The following is an 11,629-nucleotide window of genomic DNA, read 5'->3' as shown; positions in this document are numbered from 1 at the left end:
CACCAGATGTACAATCGGGGTTCCAAGTGACCCTCTGAGCCTTTAAGTCCTGCAAGCGAGGACCAGATGCCAAAGCCGCGAAAATCAAATACGTTCCGCCCAAGGGCGTATTTCCCTTTTCCCTTAGCACCATCTCGCCGCTCGACCCGGAGAAACTGAGGAACCGAAGATGTAGGTGGTGTACACCCCATTTTGCGGGCACGGAGCGTATAGCTTCATTCTCAGATTGCAAAGAGCGCTGGGAAAGGGCAGGGCCTGCCAGCTCCGGGTCGACCCCCGAGGCCCCGGATGCCTAGAGCTGAACACCTACGTCCGCTCTTCCCTAGGGGGTGGGGGGAGGGAGTGTTGGGGGATGGGCGGCCAGCCCCGGGTAGGTGCGTGCCGCCCGGGGCTTCCTATTTCCAGAGCCCAGGACGTGAGCCACGCCTCCTCATGTGATGCAAGGGCTATTTAAAGCTGCAAAGCGGGCTGGGAGCCGCCGGTCCGAGAGTCCCAGCACGCCTGCCCGTCACCTTCTTTCCTAGTCTAGCACAGCCTCACCATGGTGGACGCCTTCGTGGGCACCTGGAAGCTCGTGGACAGCAAGAATTTCGATGACTACATGAAGTCACTGGGTGAGCGCTGCGCGGAACGCTGTGATGGGGAGGGGGTGGCCACGTGCTCACCTTGGGGCCGTGCTCCAACTGTGGCTAGTACCTTGCACGCCTGCTGGATCAGGGTGGGGGGACCCAGGGTTGGGGGCGCTGAGCTGCAGTCTTTGCTAGGGTTCGGGACTGCTGGGGGGGCGCTCCGGTGGTCGGTATCTGGCCAGAGGGATTCCCAGGCAGAGCTCAAAAAGGCAGATGTTCTTGTTGGTGCCGGGATCGGGAGCACTTTTGAAGAGGGTTATATGATGGGGACGCTCGGGGCGTTCCCTTAGAGGAGGGCAGTGATGGAAGAAGGTGGGAGGCAAGCTAGGGGAGGGAAATGGGAGCTCGGGAAGTTGAGACCGTGAGCACGCAATGGGTGCAGACAGGCGTGTACTACAGCTTGAAGAAGAAACCACCCAGAGCGAGTGGAAAGTGGGAAATGGTGAGTGGGATATGAGGTGAGACGGACCCACCATCCCTGCCTTCCCATGTGGGTTAAGAGAAGGACTGGGATGCCCTCTTTTTCACCAGCCAGGCTCTGACCTTGTCCTGCGGTGGTTACTTTAACCAGGCTTTACTGGCTGACAGTGAGCCTTTCAACCCAAGGCTCGGCCACTCTTTGGGGAGGGGTTCAAGCTATTGGGCTTGTGGGGTGCCGCAGAGGACTTGGGGCAAGGCCAAGGCCTATTACACACAGGCAGGGTCTTTGGTCTTGAAGGGTGTGGTTTTGGGATAGGAAGAATAAAGATTCAAAGACTAATACATGAGTTAGTGTTACTGGAGACCGTATATAGCAGCACCTGTTGCGACAGATGGGGAAACTGAGACCCAGTGAGAGCAGACACATGTTACATCCATTCCACAGCAGCACTAATCGAGGAAACCTTGGAACTGGGAGTGGCAGGCACACTTCGTTAATGAATGACTCCAGCCCTTCCCCTCCTAGTTTGGGCTTAGAGAGGGTAATACCGAAAGCCCCAGACACATTATCTTTGCTCCCAGGCTGGGACTGGGAAAACCAAAATGTTCCCTACAGGTGAGCTAGGCTCCATGCCTTCCTCAGGGAAGGGAGGCTGGACTATGGCAGATACCACAAGAAGGGGTGGTCTACTCCCCATACCTCTTTACCTGTCCCTAACCCTTTCCTGAAGTAGCGTCCGTAAGTGTTCGCTCTTGAAGCCAAAGCTCAAGGGCCCCTACCTTCTGGGCACCGTGGCCAGTGGCCAGTGCCTCCTGGAAGGTAGCTGATCGTGGAGGGGCGGGGTCCTGGGCCTCTGCTCCGGGAATCAGAAGGCCCAGGGTCGGCCCCTCCAATGAGCTTCCAGTAGCGGACACTAGGGCTGAATTCTTGAATGAGCTGCAGTAGACTGACCTCGTGTTCAGTCTTCTGCACCAACCTGGGCTAGGGGGCTGTGCTTCCATCCAGCTTGCTCTTCTCCTGGTGCAAATGGTTGCGCAAATGAAGGGATGAGAAGCCCAGGGGGTCCTCTAAGTAACTAGCTGCAGCTTCATTTCTAAGTAGAACCCAGCTCGTCCTGAGTCACCTAAATTCTGTCAGCCCAGTTTTCAGCCTTAGATTCTCACTCAGCCTCTCACTTACTCCACAGCTCTCAGGGAAACCTGTTCCTGCAGTGACAAGGCCCTGCTCTGCGCTGGGGAGTGGATTTGGCCTGACTCGCCCTGATGTCAGGGAGCGAGGCCAAGTCCCTCGCTGGCCAGATAGGTGGGCCAGCAGCAGCACAGCTGCAAAGGCAGCTGTTTTCAGGAGGCAAAGATCCAGCTTAGTTACTTCTGGGGATCACAGGCACAGCTGCTGGCCTTAGGACGGGGCTGACGTACATACTGGGAGGCAGAATGACAGGAATAGTGAAATTTTGGAGCCTAGACTCGAATCTAGATCAATCACTTACTCTTTGACTCTGGGCAAGGCACTTCACTGAGTCTCTTTAAAGTGGAGAGAATAGAACCACATGTGCATTAAGTGTAACTATGTGGGGCACGTGCTAGGTACCCGCTTCCGCAAGCTCGGCATGTTGGGGGACCACACAACCAACCATCTCACCACACTGGCAGCCTCCTCCCTCACGTCTGCCCTGGAGGCCCCCTAGGGGCTGCGGGGCAAGGCAGTCATCAAAGGAGGTTCAAGGCAAAAGGACAGATCCCAGGGGAGCCACAGCTGGAAGGACCTACAAGCTCTTTGTTTCACATGCTTGCAGGACACTGGGGCTTTGTCCAGCACCCAGGGGAGCCATGCTTGGGTCAGGAGGGACGTCACCAGTGAGCCTTTAACTAGGAATCAGGAGACTGTGCTGTGGGCCTCTCCCAGATCTATACATGGAGACAAACACTTCCTTTCTGCCGACCTGCTAGGCCATAGCTAAGAGGCTGTGAAAATGTCTTGCCATGTACAGGGGACAGGAGCACCAGTGTATATCAAAGGTAAAAACTTCCAATGGTGGAAAATTCCTGTCTCTAAGGCTTCAGAAGACAGAGCCCACATTTCTCTTCTTTTCGCCGCCCATGGTGACAGCTGCTCAGGTGCTCCTACCTTGGAGACAGTAGAGTTAAGCTGTTACGGGTGAGCTCTGCAGTGGAACAGCTGCCTGAATCCCAGGTCTGGGACCCTGGGCTTCAACTCCAGCTCAGATTTTGCATCTGTCAGAGATGACAGCTTCAAACCTCCCTGGAAGATGGGAAAGCGACAGCACAGTTTTTACCTTACAGAGAGAACTTAGTAATATTTAGCTTATTCTGATCTCAGCTCTGCCACTGACTTGCTGTGGTATGCTGAAGTTTCTCACTTGTTTAATAAGGTCAATAGCGTCTCTTCAAAGACAGCGCTAACAGGAAAACTGGAAAGAAATAATAAAAGACTGTCACCTTGAAGAGTTCTTGTGCTCCTCTTCCCCATATTCAGCCTAAGAGTGGCTCGCTGATGGCCTGGTGCTGGCCTTACTACTCCAGCTCATGTACTCTGAACCTTCTCTCTGTCCTCAGGTGTGGGTTTTGCCACCAGACAGGTGGCCAACATGACCAAGCCCACCACAATAATTGAAGTGAATGGGGAAGTTGTCACCCTAAAAACACATAGCACCTTCAAGAACACGGAGATCAGCTTCAAGCTCGGGGTGGAGTTTGATGAGACGACAGCAGATGACAGGAAGGTCAAGGTGAGTGGGGGTGGGGAGGGGTATGGACAGAGGACTGGAGACCCTGAGGGCGCCACAGGCTGGCAGTCTTGGCACCCAGTTGTTGCACTCTGAAGGGATAGGCAGGAAAAAGTCCATAAAGCCCTGCAGTGCTGGGATGTCCCAGCTGCTTACTTCCCTCCGTCCTGGGGAGGCATTCACAGCTCTCTGGGGGTGGACAGCAAAAAGTCAGGATGTGCTTCTGACCACGGGGTCTGCTCCAGCTCTAGGTGGGTGACCTTGTGCGTGATATGTAATAGCTCCAGGGTTTTCCTCCTTCCATAGATAGGGGAGTTATGTGGACAGCCTGTGGCCTCACGTGCTTTAGGAATGATGCCCAAGGGAAGCCGTGGCTTTCCACTGAGTGAGCCGTCAGCCTGGCCTCAAGCAGCAAAGATGTAAGTGGGGAGAGATGTCCAAGATGTACTCAGTTGTTTTCTCAACTTATGTCCCCTGGGCTTGGCCAGTGACACTGAGGAGCAATTTCCAGTGCTGCCAGGCCACGGACAGGAAGATTTATGTTCTGGGTGAGGTACTGCTGTGGGTGTGTTCATAGTGTCTTCCTACCAAGACTTACTTCCCACCCCCCACAAGGGAGGGGCCAGCCACCTCGTCTGAGAGCCTGTCACCCAGTGTTGGCTGGCTTGGCAGTATGCCGCCCAGTCTGTTAGTCTGGCGTGAGAGCGCTAAGGGTCTTGGAGCGTATCTTCCTACCAGGCCCCATCAATCAGCCCCTGTTCCCTCTTCCTCAGAGTGCCCCCAGGAAGGATAGGTAGGGTCTGTTCTCCTCTCCGTGGGGGAAGCTGAAGCCCAAGCCAGGATCACACAGGAAGCTGAGAACGGAGCTGGGATGGCAGCCAAAGACGGCAGCCTACCAGGACAGAAGTGGCTGTCCTCCCATGGCTCTACCTTGCACTAGCTCAAATTCAGGGCAAAAACCTCAATTTTAGCTTAGCTGCCTAACCTAAAAACTAGCATGAGGTATAGAATGGGGCCTTCTGGCTCCAAACACAGACAGTTTGGACACCCAACTTTCTCAAATTTTCCTACTCAACTCTGCTCAGTCAGGGTCTGCTAGCCTGGCCTAAAGCCCCCAAATTCCTAGAGAAGAGAGATCTGGGAGAGCTGCCAGATGAGAACTAGCTGATGCAGGCTGGCAGTGCTCAAAAGACTTAAGTGGGCATTTGAACAGGGCTGTGGAACACTCCAAGGGCATCCAGCCCCAGGACCTAGCAGTTGTCACCTACTTGTCACCTGAATGAGCCACATGATATGGACCGAGAAGACAGGAATACAGGGTGGACATGAAGTCGTATTTTCCAGTATCTCCCACCCCCACGGGCCTTTTGGATATTATTTGTGTAGGCCAGAGACTTCTTCTCTCCAGTCTTTCTCAGGAATATAGGCCAGTACATGCCACCCGTATCTTAGTGGGTCTGTGGCTATGGACATCACCTAGAGTACAGGTTAAGTGCCCCTGTGAAGGCTGTGGCACTTCTCAAAGTCAGGCTGCCTGCCTCTCCTGACTTGGCCTCCCTCAGCAGGCAGTAGTGGGGCAGAGGCTAGGTGGGCTGCCTGAGCTCTGGTCCTAGCACAATCCTTAGTTTGGGTCAGAATCTGAGTCCTCCATGACCCAGTGACCAGATCCCATCCTGTTCCTCAATCCTAGCTCAGATGGCAGCTCAGACCTCTACCTTCTCTCCACAGACCATTGTGACACTGGATGGAGGCAAACTTGTGCAGGTACAGAAGTGGGACGGGCAAGAGACAACACTTGTGCGGGAGCTGTCTAATGGAAAACTCATTCTGGTAAGATGGGCAACACTGGACACGCACCGAATTTGGTTACTACTTCAACCAAGCCTGCTACAAGCACTCATGAAGCAATGGAAGCTGGGAGTTCAGAGGGCAGAGGCAGGGTTGGGTGGCATCCAATAAGAATTTTCTGTGGACTGGTGAGGGACCTTATGACAGCGAAGTCGTTTCTATTTCATTTGAGCTCCACCTGCTCTTAGTGCTTTCCATGTCTGGCCTTCTGCAAGTGCCTGACAAAAACTTGGATAGGAAGTGGCAGTCAAGCTGGCAGATCTGTCTGTTTAGGGACAAACATGGGGACCTCACTTGGAAATGTAGCCCTGATGGAACACTCCCAGACCCAGGCAGGGACAGCAGCCATGGCCTGCGCCTCCTAACTCTGCAGCTGCGCCTCCAGCTTTTGCCTCTGTGTCTTTACTGCAGATCTTTCTGGATTAGTACAATCTGTGTATCTCATACATCCACATCGCTGCACTCACACAGGGCAGGGGCCCCTGCGGAAGCTTCAATGGGAACGTGATATGCAGGATGAGAGACTCATTGGGTAAACAGGACTGTAGTGGCACTAGAAGGAAAGGGTCCTGGCACTGTCCTAAGTTAGGGAAGAATAGAGTTGGTGAACTGGCAAAGACCCTCTCCAAGAATCGCTAGACTCTTGGGTATATGCACTGAAATGAAGTGAGAGGAATGATGTATAGGAAACAAACAATCTGGGCTATTTCAAGCTCATTTTCCCAAATCTCTCAAAGAAGAAATACAATGCCGATCTGGGTGTAAGTATTAAAAAAGAAAACAAGTAAAATGCCTGGCACATAGTCAGTGGTCAAGAAATGAAGGGGACTAGGATAAAGGAAGGGGCTCCGCCCTGGAATGAGCGCTGAGCACCTTTCTCTCCCCCTAACCTGTCTGTCTTTCCTTTCAGACACTCACCCATGGCAGTGCAGTCAGTGTTCGCACGTACGAGAAAGAGGAATGACCTGCTGGCGCCTTCACTGACAGTCACTCTGCCAATTGGCTACCGCTGGACTCAGACTGCCTTTTTAATTCTGGCATTTTGTATAAATCCACCTCAATTTATACTGGAGCATTCTTCTGGGGTCAGTTGCCACCAGCATGGATCTAGTTCCAGTTCCTATTATGTATGTTTGTTTTTTTTTTTTTTTAAACTGCACCCAAAGGGTGTTCTGAGGTCAATAAACAAAGCCAAGGCCAGCCAGTTGCCTTTTTGCCTTTGGTGACACAACTCTGGGAGTTTTGGTTTCTCTGTGGTAGAAAGTGTTCAGAAATGACCTGCCTAAAGGTCACTAAGGAAGAAGTACTGAAATGGACAGTGTCACAGACAAGAGGCACTTAGCTGACCAGCTCACAGGTTCAATAGTAAAAGAGCTGTTCCTACACTTTGCCCCTTCCCATGATCCAAACAAGTAAGGCCAGTGTGGATCAATCAGTGCAGGCCTTCCCCAGGCTCCTAACCCTAACCCTAACCCCATGTCCCCTGAGCTGTCACTTCAGGTCCATCTCCACTGAGTCTCCTGGGTGTGGTTAATCATTCTTTGGTGTGGAATGCACACGGGGAACACAGGATCTGGGCTGGGCTTTGGTGATAGAAGAAAAATGACCACTGGCCAAAAATCCCACCTATGCCCCAGATCACTGCTCATGGTTATAAATTCTTACTGGAGGGGGAGGTCACCTGATCACTGCCAAGAAAGGGTTTATGGGTGGCTTCCCATGGAAGCTATGACTTGTTAATGCCTCTGACTCTGTACCCCAGTTGGGTCTCTCTCCAAGGCAACTAAGACTTAAACTCAGTGATCATTAGTCTGTAAATAATCCAAGGATTATAGTAATAAAAACTTTCAGTAAGTTTAGAACCAAACACATTTCCATTTAGTGTGAGGAATGTAAGCAGACACCTGAAGTGGAACCAACAGACTGACACAGTAGTTAATACAAAGTAAAGCAATGCTTTTGGCTTGAGTTGTCAAGCAGAATGTCACACACAAGCTCAGTCACCGCAAACAATGGTTTTCTGGCTGTGACCGCTGGCTATCATTTCTAGGACAGAATCATTAGGGAATTGGAAAGAGTGAACACCACTTCTTACCATGTTCCCCTTCCAGCCTCTGCCAGCGGCGGCCACTCACCAATCACCCCAGGGCAGGCCAACAGGGAGGGGCTGATCACTCCGCTCTCCACCTATAGCCACACACACCTCCACAGCAGTACCTGTGCTCCAGCCTGGACTCCTATACAAGAGTCTGTACAGGAATCTGGCTCTGGCAGTGGCAGCTGGAGAGGGTAATAGGACCTCCTGCTGAATAAGGACGTTGGATGAATGGATGGATGAGCTGCAGGAGTCACTTGCAAAGGGACAGGAAGCGATAAGGACACAGCTCTTTCACACAGATGCCTTTGGCATCTAATTCCCACACCTGCCAGCTATGTGAAGGAAGCCACGTCATGGGAGGAAGGTCATGGGTGCGAGGCTACAATCTACTATCGAGTCTCTCCAGGAGCCAGGGCTTCAAGGCACAAATGTCCTGGCTCCTCCTCTCACCACCCCTCTGCTCTTGGCACTCTCACTCCTTGTGCTTCTTCTTGTGCTTCTTCTTCTTTTTCTTCTTCTTTGCTGCCTTGCTGTCTTTTGATGTGTGCCTCGCCCTCTTGCCTGTATCACTCTCACAGTCTGAACTGTCAGACTCAGATGACTTCCTGTCTTTGTGTTTCTTTTTCTTTTTTTCCTGAAAAAAAAAAAAAAAAAAAGACTCAATATTATATAGCTATATTTACTTCTGAAATGGCATGTGATCACTAGGGGACCATGTGAGACATCATAAAGCATTAGAAGAAAAAATGAAATCTTCCAATACTGACCAAAAAAAGCCCAAATCAAATTAAGTAAAAGATTCCCTGATGGTGCAACAGGTTACAATTAAAAGTGCGGCACTATGAGGCTTTCAGCAGCCATTATAGCACGAGTTTGATCCCTGGTCAGGGAGGTGACCACATGGTATAGCAGACCTCTCCTATCTTGCCTGCTGCTCCCTTCAACAGTGTATTTCAGTCATTCTGCCTGTTCTGCTCCCCACTCTGTCTCTGGTGAATCCTCTGGCCTGTACCCTACCCCAGTATGCATAAATAAATAAATCTTAAAAAAAAAAAAAAGACAATACCATATATATTCTAGATTCCAGTGTATTTACATTATAACTATATGTATATTTATATATACACCATACATGCATACATGCCATATAATGTATGTGCATATATATACATGTATGTGTGTGTGTGTGCATGTATCCTTATTAAAGCATAGAGAAAATAGTGGAAAAGACACACAACAGCAACAAGTATTACCTTGGAATGAACTGAATGGGAAGAAAGGACAGAGGTCTTTCACTTTTTAGTCATATAAATTCTGTTCAGTTTTTTTTTTAAACAAGTATCTGTTACAAAGAATGGGAAGCAGTTCCCAGGCCTCTATGGAATGCTCTAACCAGTTTTAAAGCCTTGCATAACACTTTTTCTTGAATTTCATATATTTACATTGCTTCAGTCAGGTTTCTAAGAAGGAGGAAAGATCACAGAAGGAGAAAGAACTGAGAAGGCAAAGCTCCTGCCCCTCCTACAGGGTGCAAGCAGCGTCTGAGAGCTGTAAGTCTGTCTGCCTTAGGAGTCGCTGTGAGAAATGGTGTCAAACGCCAGATCAGCTGTTAGACCTAGACTTGAGTTCTGGCTCTGCCACTTACTATTACTATTCCGTGTCCTTGGGTGTAAGTCAGTTCACCTCACTGAGGTCTTTTCCTCAAATATTAAACAGATAATGACAGCCCTTATATTACATGTCTGTGGTGAAGATTTAGTGAGATAGTATCTGGCTGAAGTTGAAAGCCACTTGCCCCAGATCTTACAGGCAGGATTGAGATCTGCATGTAGATTATAAGACTGGAAATTTCCTGAGTTTTTCTCTGTAGCACATGGCCCCTCTTCCTGTAAAGATGATGGCAAGTTTCATGATAGGGTAATCAGAGCAACAAATATGGAATAGGATAGAACTATATTCAAATTCCATCTGTACTATCACTTACTAATTATGTGATTTGGAATAAGAAAGTTAACTTAATGAACCTCAGTTTTCTTTACAATAAATTGTAAATAATAAATACCTACTTCAAAGGATGGTATAAGGCTTTAAACAAGTTAAGTGGTAACTGCAGCACCTGATACATGGTAGGTACAGGGGTAGCCAGTGGTATTCTCTTATTCTGGGAACTCCCAGAATGTTCTGACAGTTCAGCTAAATATATTATATGAATCAAAGTTTTGAGACAAGATTAAACCAACACTCTTTTTGGAGTCTTCAAAGAAAGAGAGAGAGAGAGGAACAAAGCTTCCCAGATCCTTATTACGAAGGCTACAGGAACCATGTCTGGGAGGAGCTGAGGACTAGCAAATCACTGGTTTGGCTTATGGTGTGGTACCTTCCTGATGGCAAGCTCATGAGAGCCCACCACAGAATATTTGGGCTTGGGCGCCTCAGAGGTCCTGCTCCTTAGGTAGGGTAGGGTCCTGGGAAAGTAAATAAACAAATGTAAAGTCTGTACTATTTCCCTCAAGCCTGGCCCAGCCTAGATAAATGAAGGAGAGTGATAATATTTAGTTATATCAAGTAGCACTTTAATTTTTCCAGATCTCTGTTCCCTTACCTTATAATAATAATCTGGTATGTCAAAATTAAGAAATTATTTGCATTTGCTTCACAGATAATTGCAACTCAGAGAAGTAAAGTGAATTGACCAAGGCTCAAGTGACAAGAATGTTGCATTTTCTAGTTTGGATTCTGACACTTTTTCACTTAGCTCACTCAAAGATGCAGGCTCAGGAGGAGGAAAGAGAAAAAGACATCACTATAGAACTCTGGCATGCTGGTACTTGAACTCCAGACCCCAATCTCAGGCACAAGCTCTTTTACAACGTGAACAAAGAAAATCTAGTTTTCCAGCAGGTGGCATCATTTTCACCATGTGTCTAACCCTGAGCTAGAGAACAAAGAAAAAAATCACTTCACAAATTGTATTTCAAGAAGAAAGCCGGGAACTGGGGCAAGAGAGAAGATGGTGAGCCAGTGAGAAAACTGGCTACTGATCCCCAAACAGCATTCAAGGGTTATGAAACAAGATAACTGACCAAGAAGATGGCTCAAGGGTGTGAGCCCATGGAAGGCAGGGCAATAAGCCAGATACCCCCTACTATAGCAGCCAGCACCCCATCATGTCTATAGTTCTGAATCAGATTAGCAGAAGCCCAGTGTATGAGAAAAACAAAAGCTAAGGGAATAATAGCAGCTTAATTTCTTAATATTTATTTTCTAGGCCCTCCCTGGTGGCGCAGTGGGTTAAAGTGCAGCAGTGCAAGCTAACCACAGCCACTTCAGTGCAAATTTGATCCCTGGCCCCAGAGGTGACCCACATGGCCCAGCATGTGTCTCCTGTCTCGCCCACAGCTCCCCTCAGCAGTGTACTTTGTCAATCTGCCTGTTCTGCTCCCCACTCTGTCTCTGGTGAATCCTCTCACCGCCCCTGCACCTCGGGCCCGTACCCCAGTTCTGTATACATAAATAAATAAATCTTAAAATATATATATATATATTTTTTCTAGGTGCTAGGCTGAGCACACATACCAAATCTAAAATCAAATTGCAATCAAATCTATTAAATGGCTACAATTATCCCTGTATTTTGAGGAAAGGTATTTTTTTAAAGATTTATTTATGCATACAAGAACTAGGGTACAGGTCAGAAATATGGGGGAGGTGTGAAAAGATTCATCATCGACACACTGGGGAACAGAACAGGCTGATCTACTGAAATACACTGCTGAGGGGAGCAGCGGGCGAGAGGTCTGCCACTCCACATGGGCCACCTCCCTGGCCAGGGGTCTAACCTATGATGTAGTGGCTATACTAGCTTTATAGTGCTTCGACTTAACCCC

General features: G+C 49.1%; 2 protein-coding genes across 3 annotated transcripts in view; one reads left to right on the top strand and one right to left on the bottom strand.

Annotated features, from left to right (window-relative positions):
- The first annotated feature begins 465 nt into the window (after window positions 1-465).
- Window positions 466-6,875, top strand: FABP3 (fatty acid binding protein 3, muscle and heart). Its single transcript, XM_004678721.2, has 4 exons — window positions 466-614; window positions 3,627-3,799; window positions 5,525-5,626; window positions 6,555-6,875. The coding sequence occupies exons 1-4, from the start codon at window positions 542-544 to the stop codon at window positions 6,606-6,608; spliced, it is 402 nt and encodes a 133-aa protein (XP_004678778.1). The 5' UTR covers window positions 466-541; the 3' UTR covers window positions 6,609-6,875.
- The window catches only part of ZCCHC17 (zinc finger, CCHC domain containing 17), a 38,070-nt gene continuing 33,221 nt past the window's right edge, over window positions 6,781-11,629 (bottom strand). For both annotated transcript variants that reach the window (XM_004678722.2, XM_012722488.1), the window contains one exon: window positions 6,781-8,376. In XM_004678722.2, the coding sequence (XP_004678779.1) occupies window positions 8,215-8,376 (162 nt within the window). In that variant the 3' untranslated portion in view covers window positions 6,781-8,214. The remainder of the gene's footprint in view (window positions 8,377-11,629) is intronic.

The sequence above is a fragment of the Condylura cristata genome, unplaced genomic scaffold, assembly GCF_000260355.1.
Source record: "Condylura cristata isolate star-nosed mole 26May11 unplaced genomic scaffold, ConCri1.0 scaffold00008, whole genome shotgun sequence".
In the NCBI taxonomy this organism is placed as follows: Eukaryota; Metazoa; Chordata; class Mammalia; order Eulipotyphla; family Talpidae; genus Condylura; species Condylura cristata.
The sequence above is the reverse complement of the archived record's forward strand: the minus strand, read 5'-3'. Positions and strand labels throughout refer to the sequence as shown.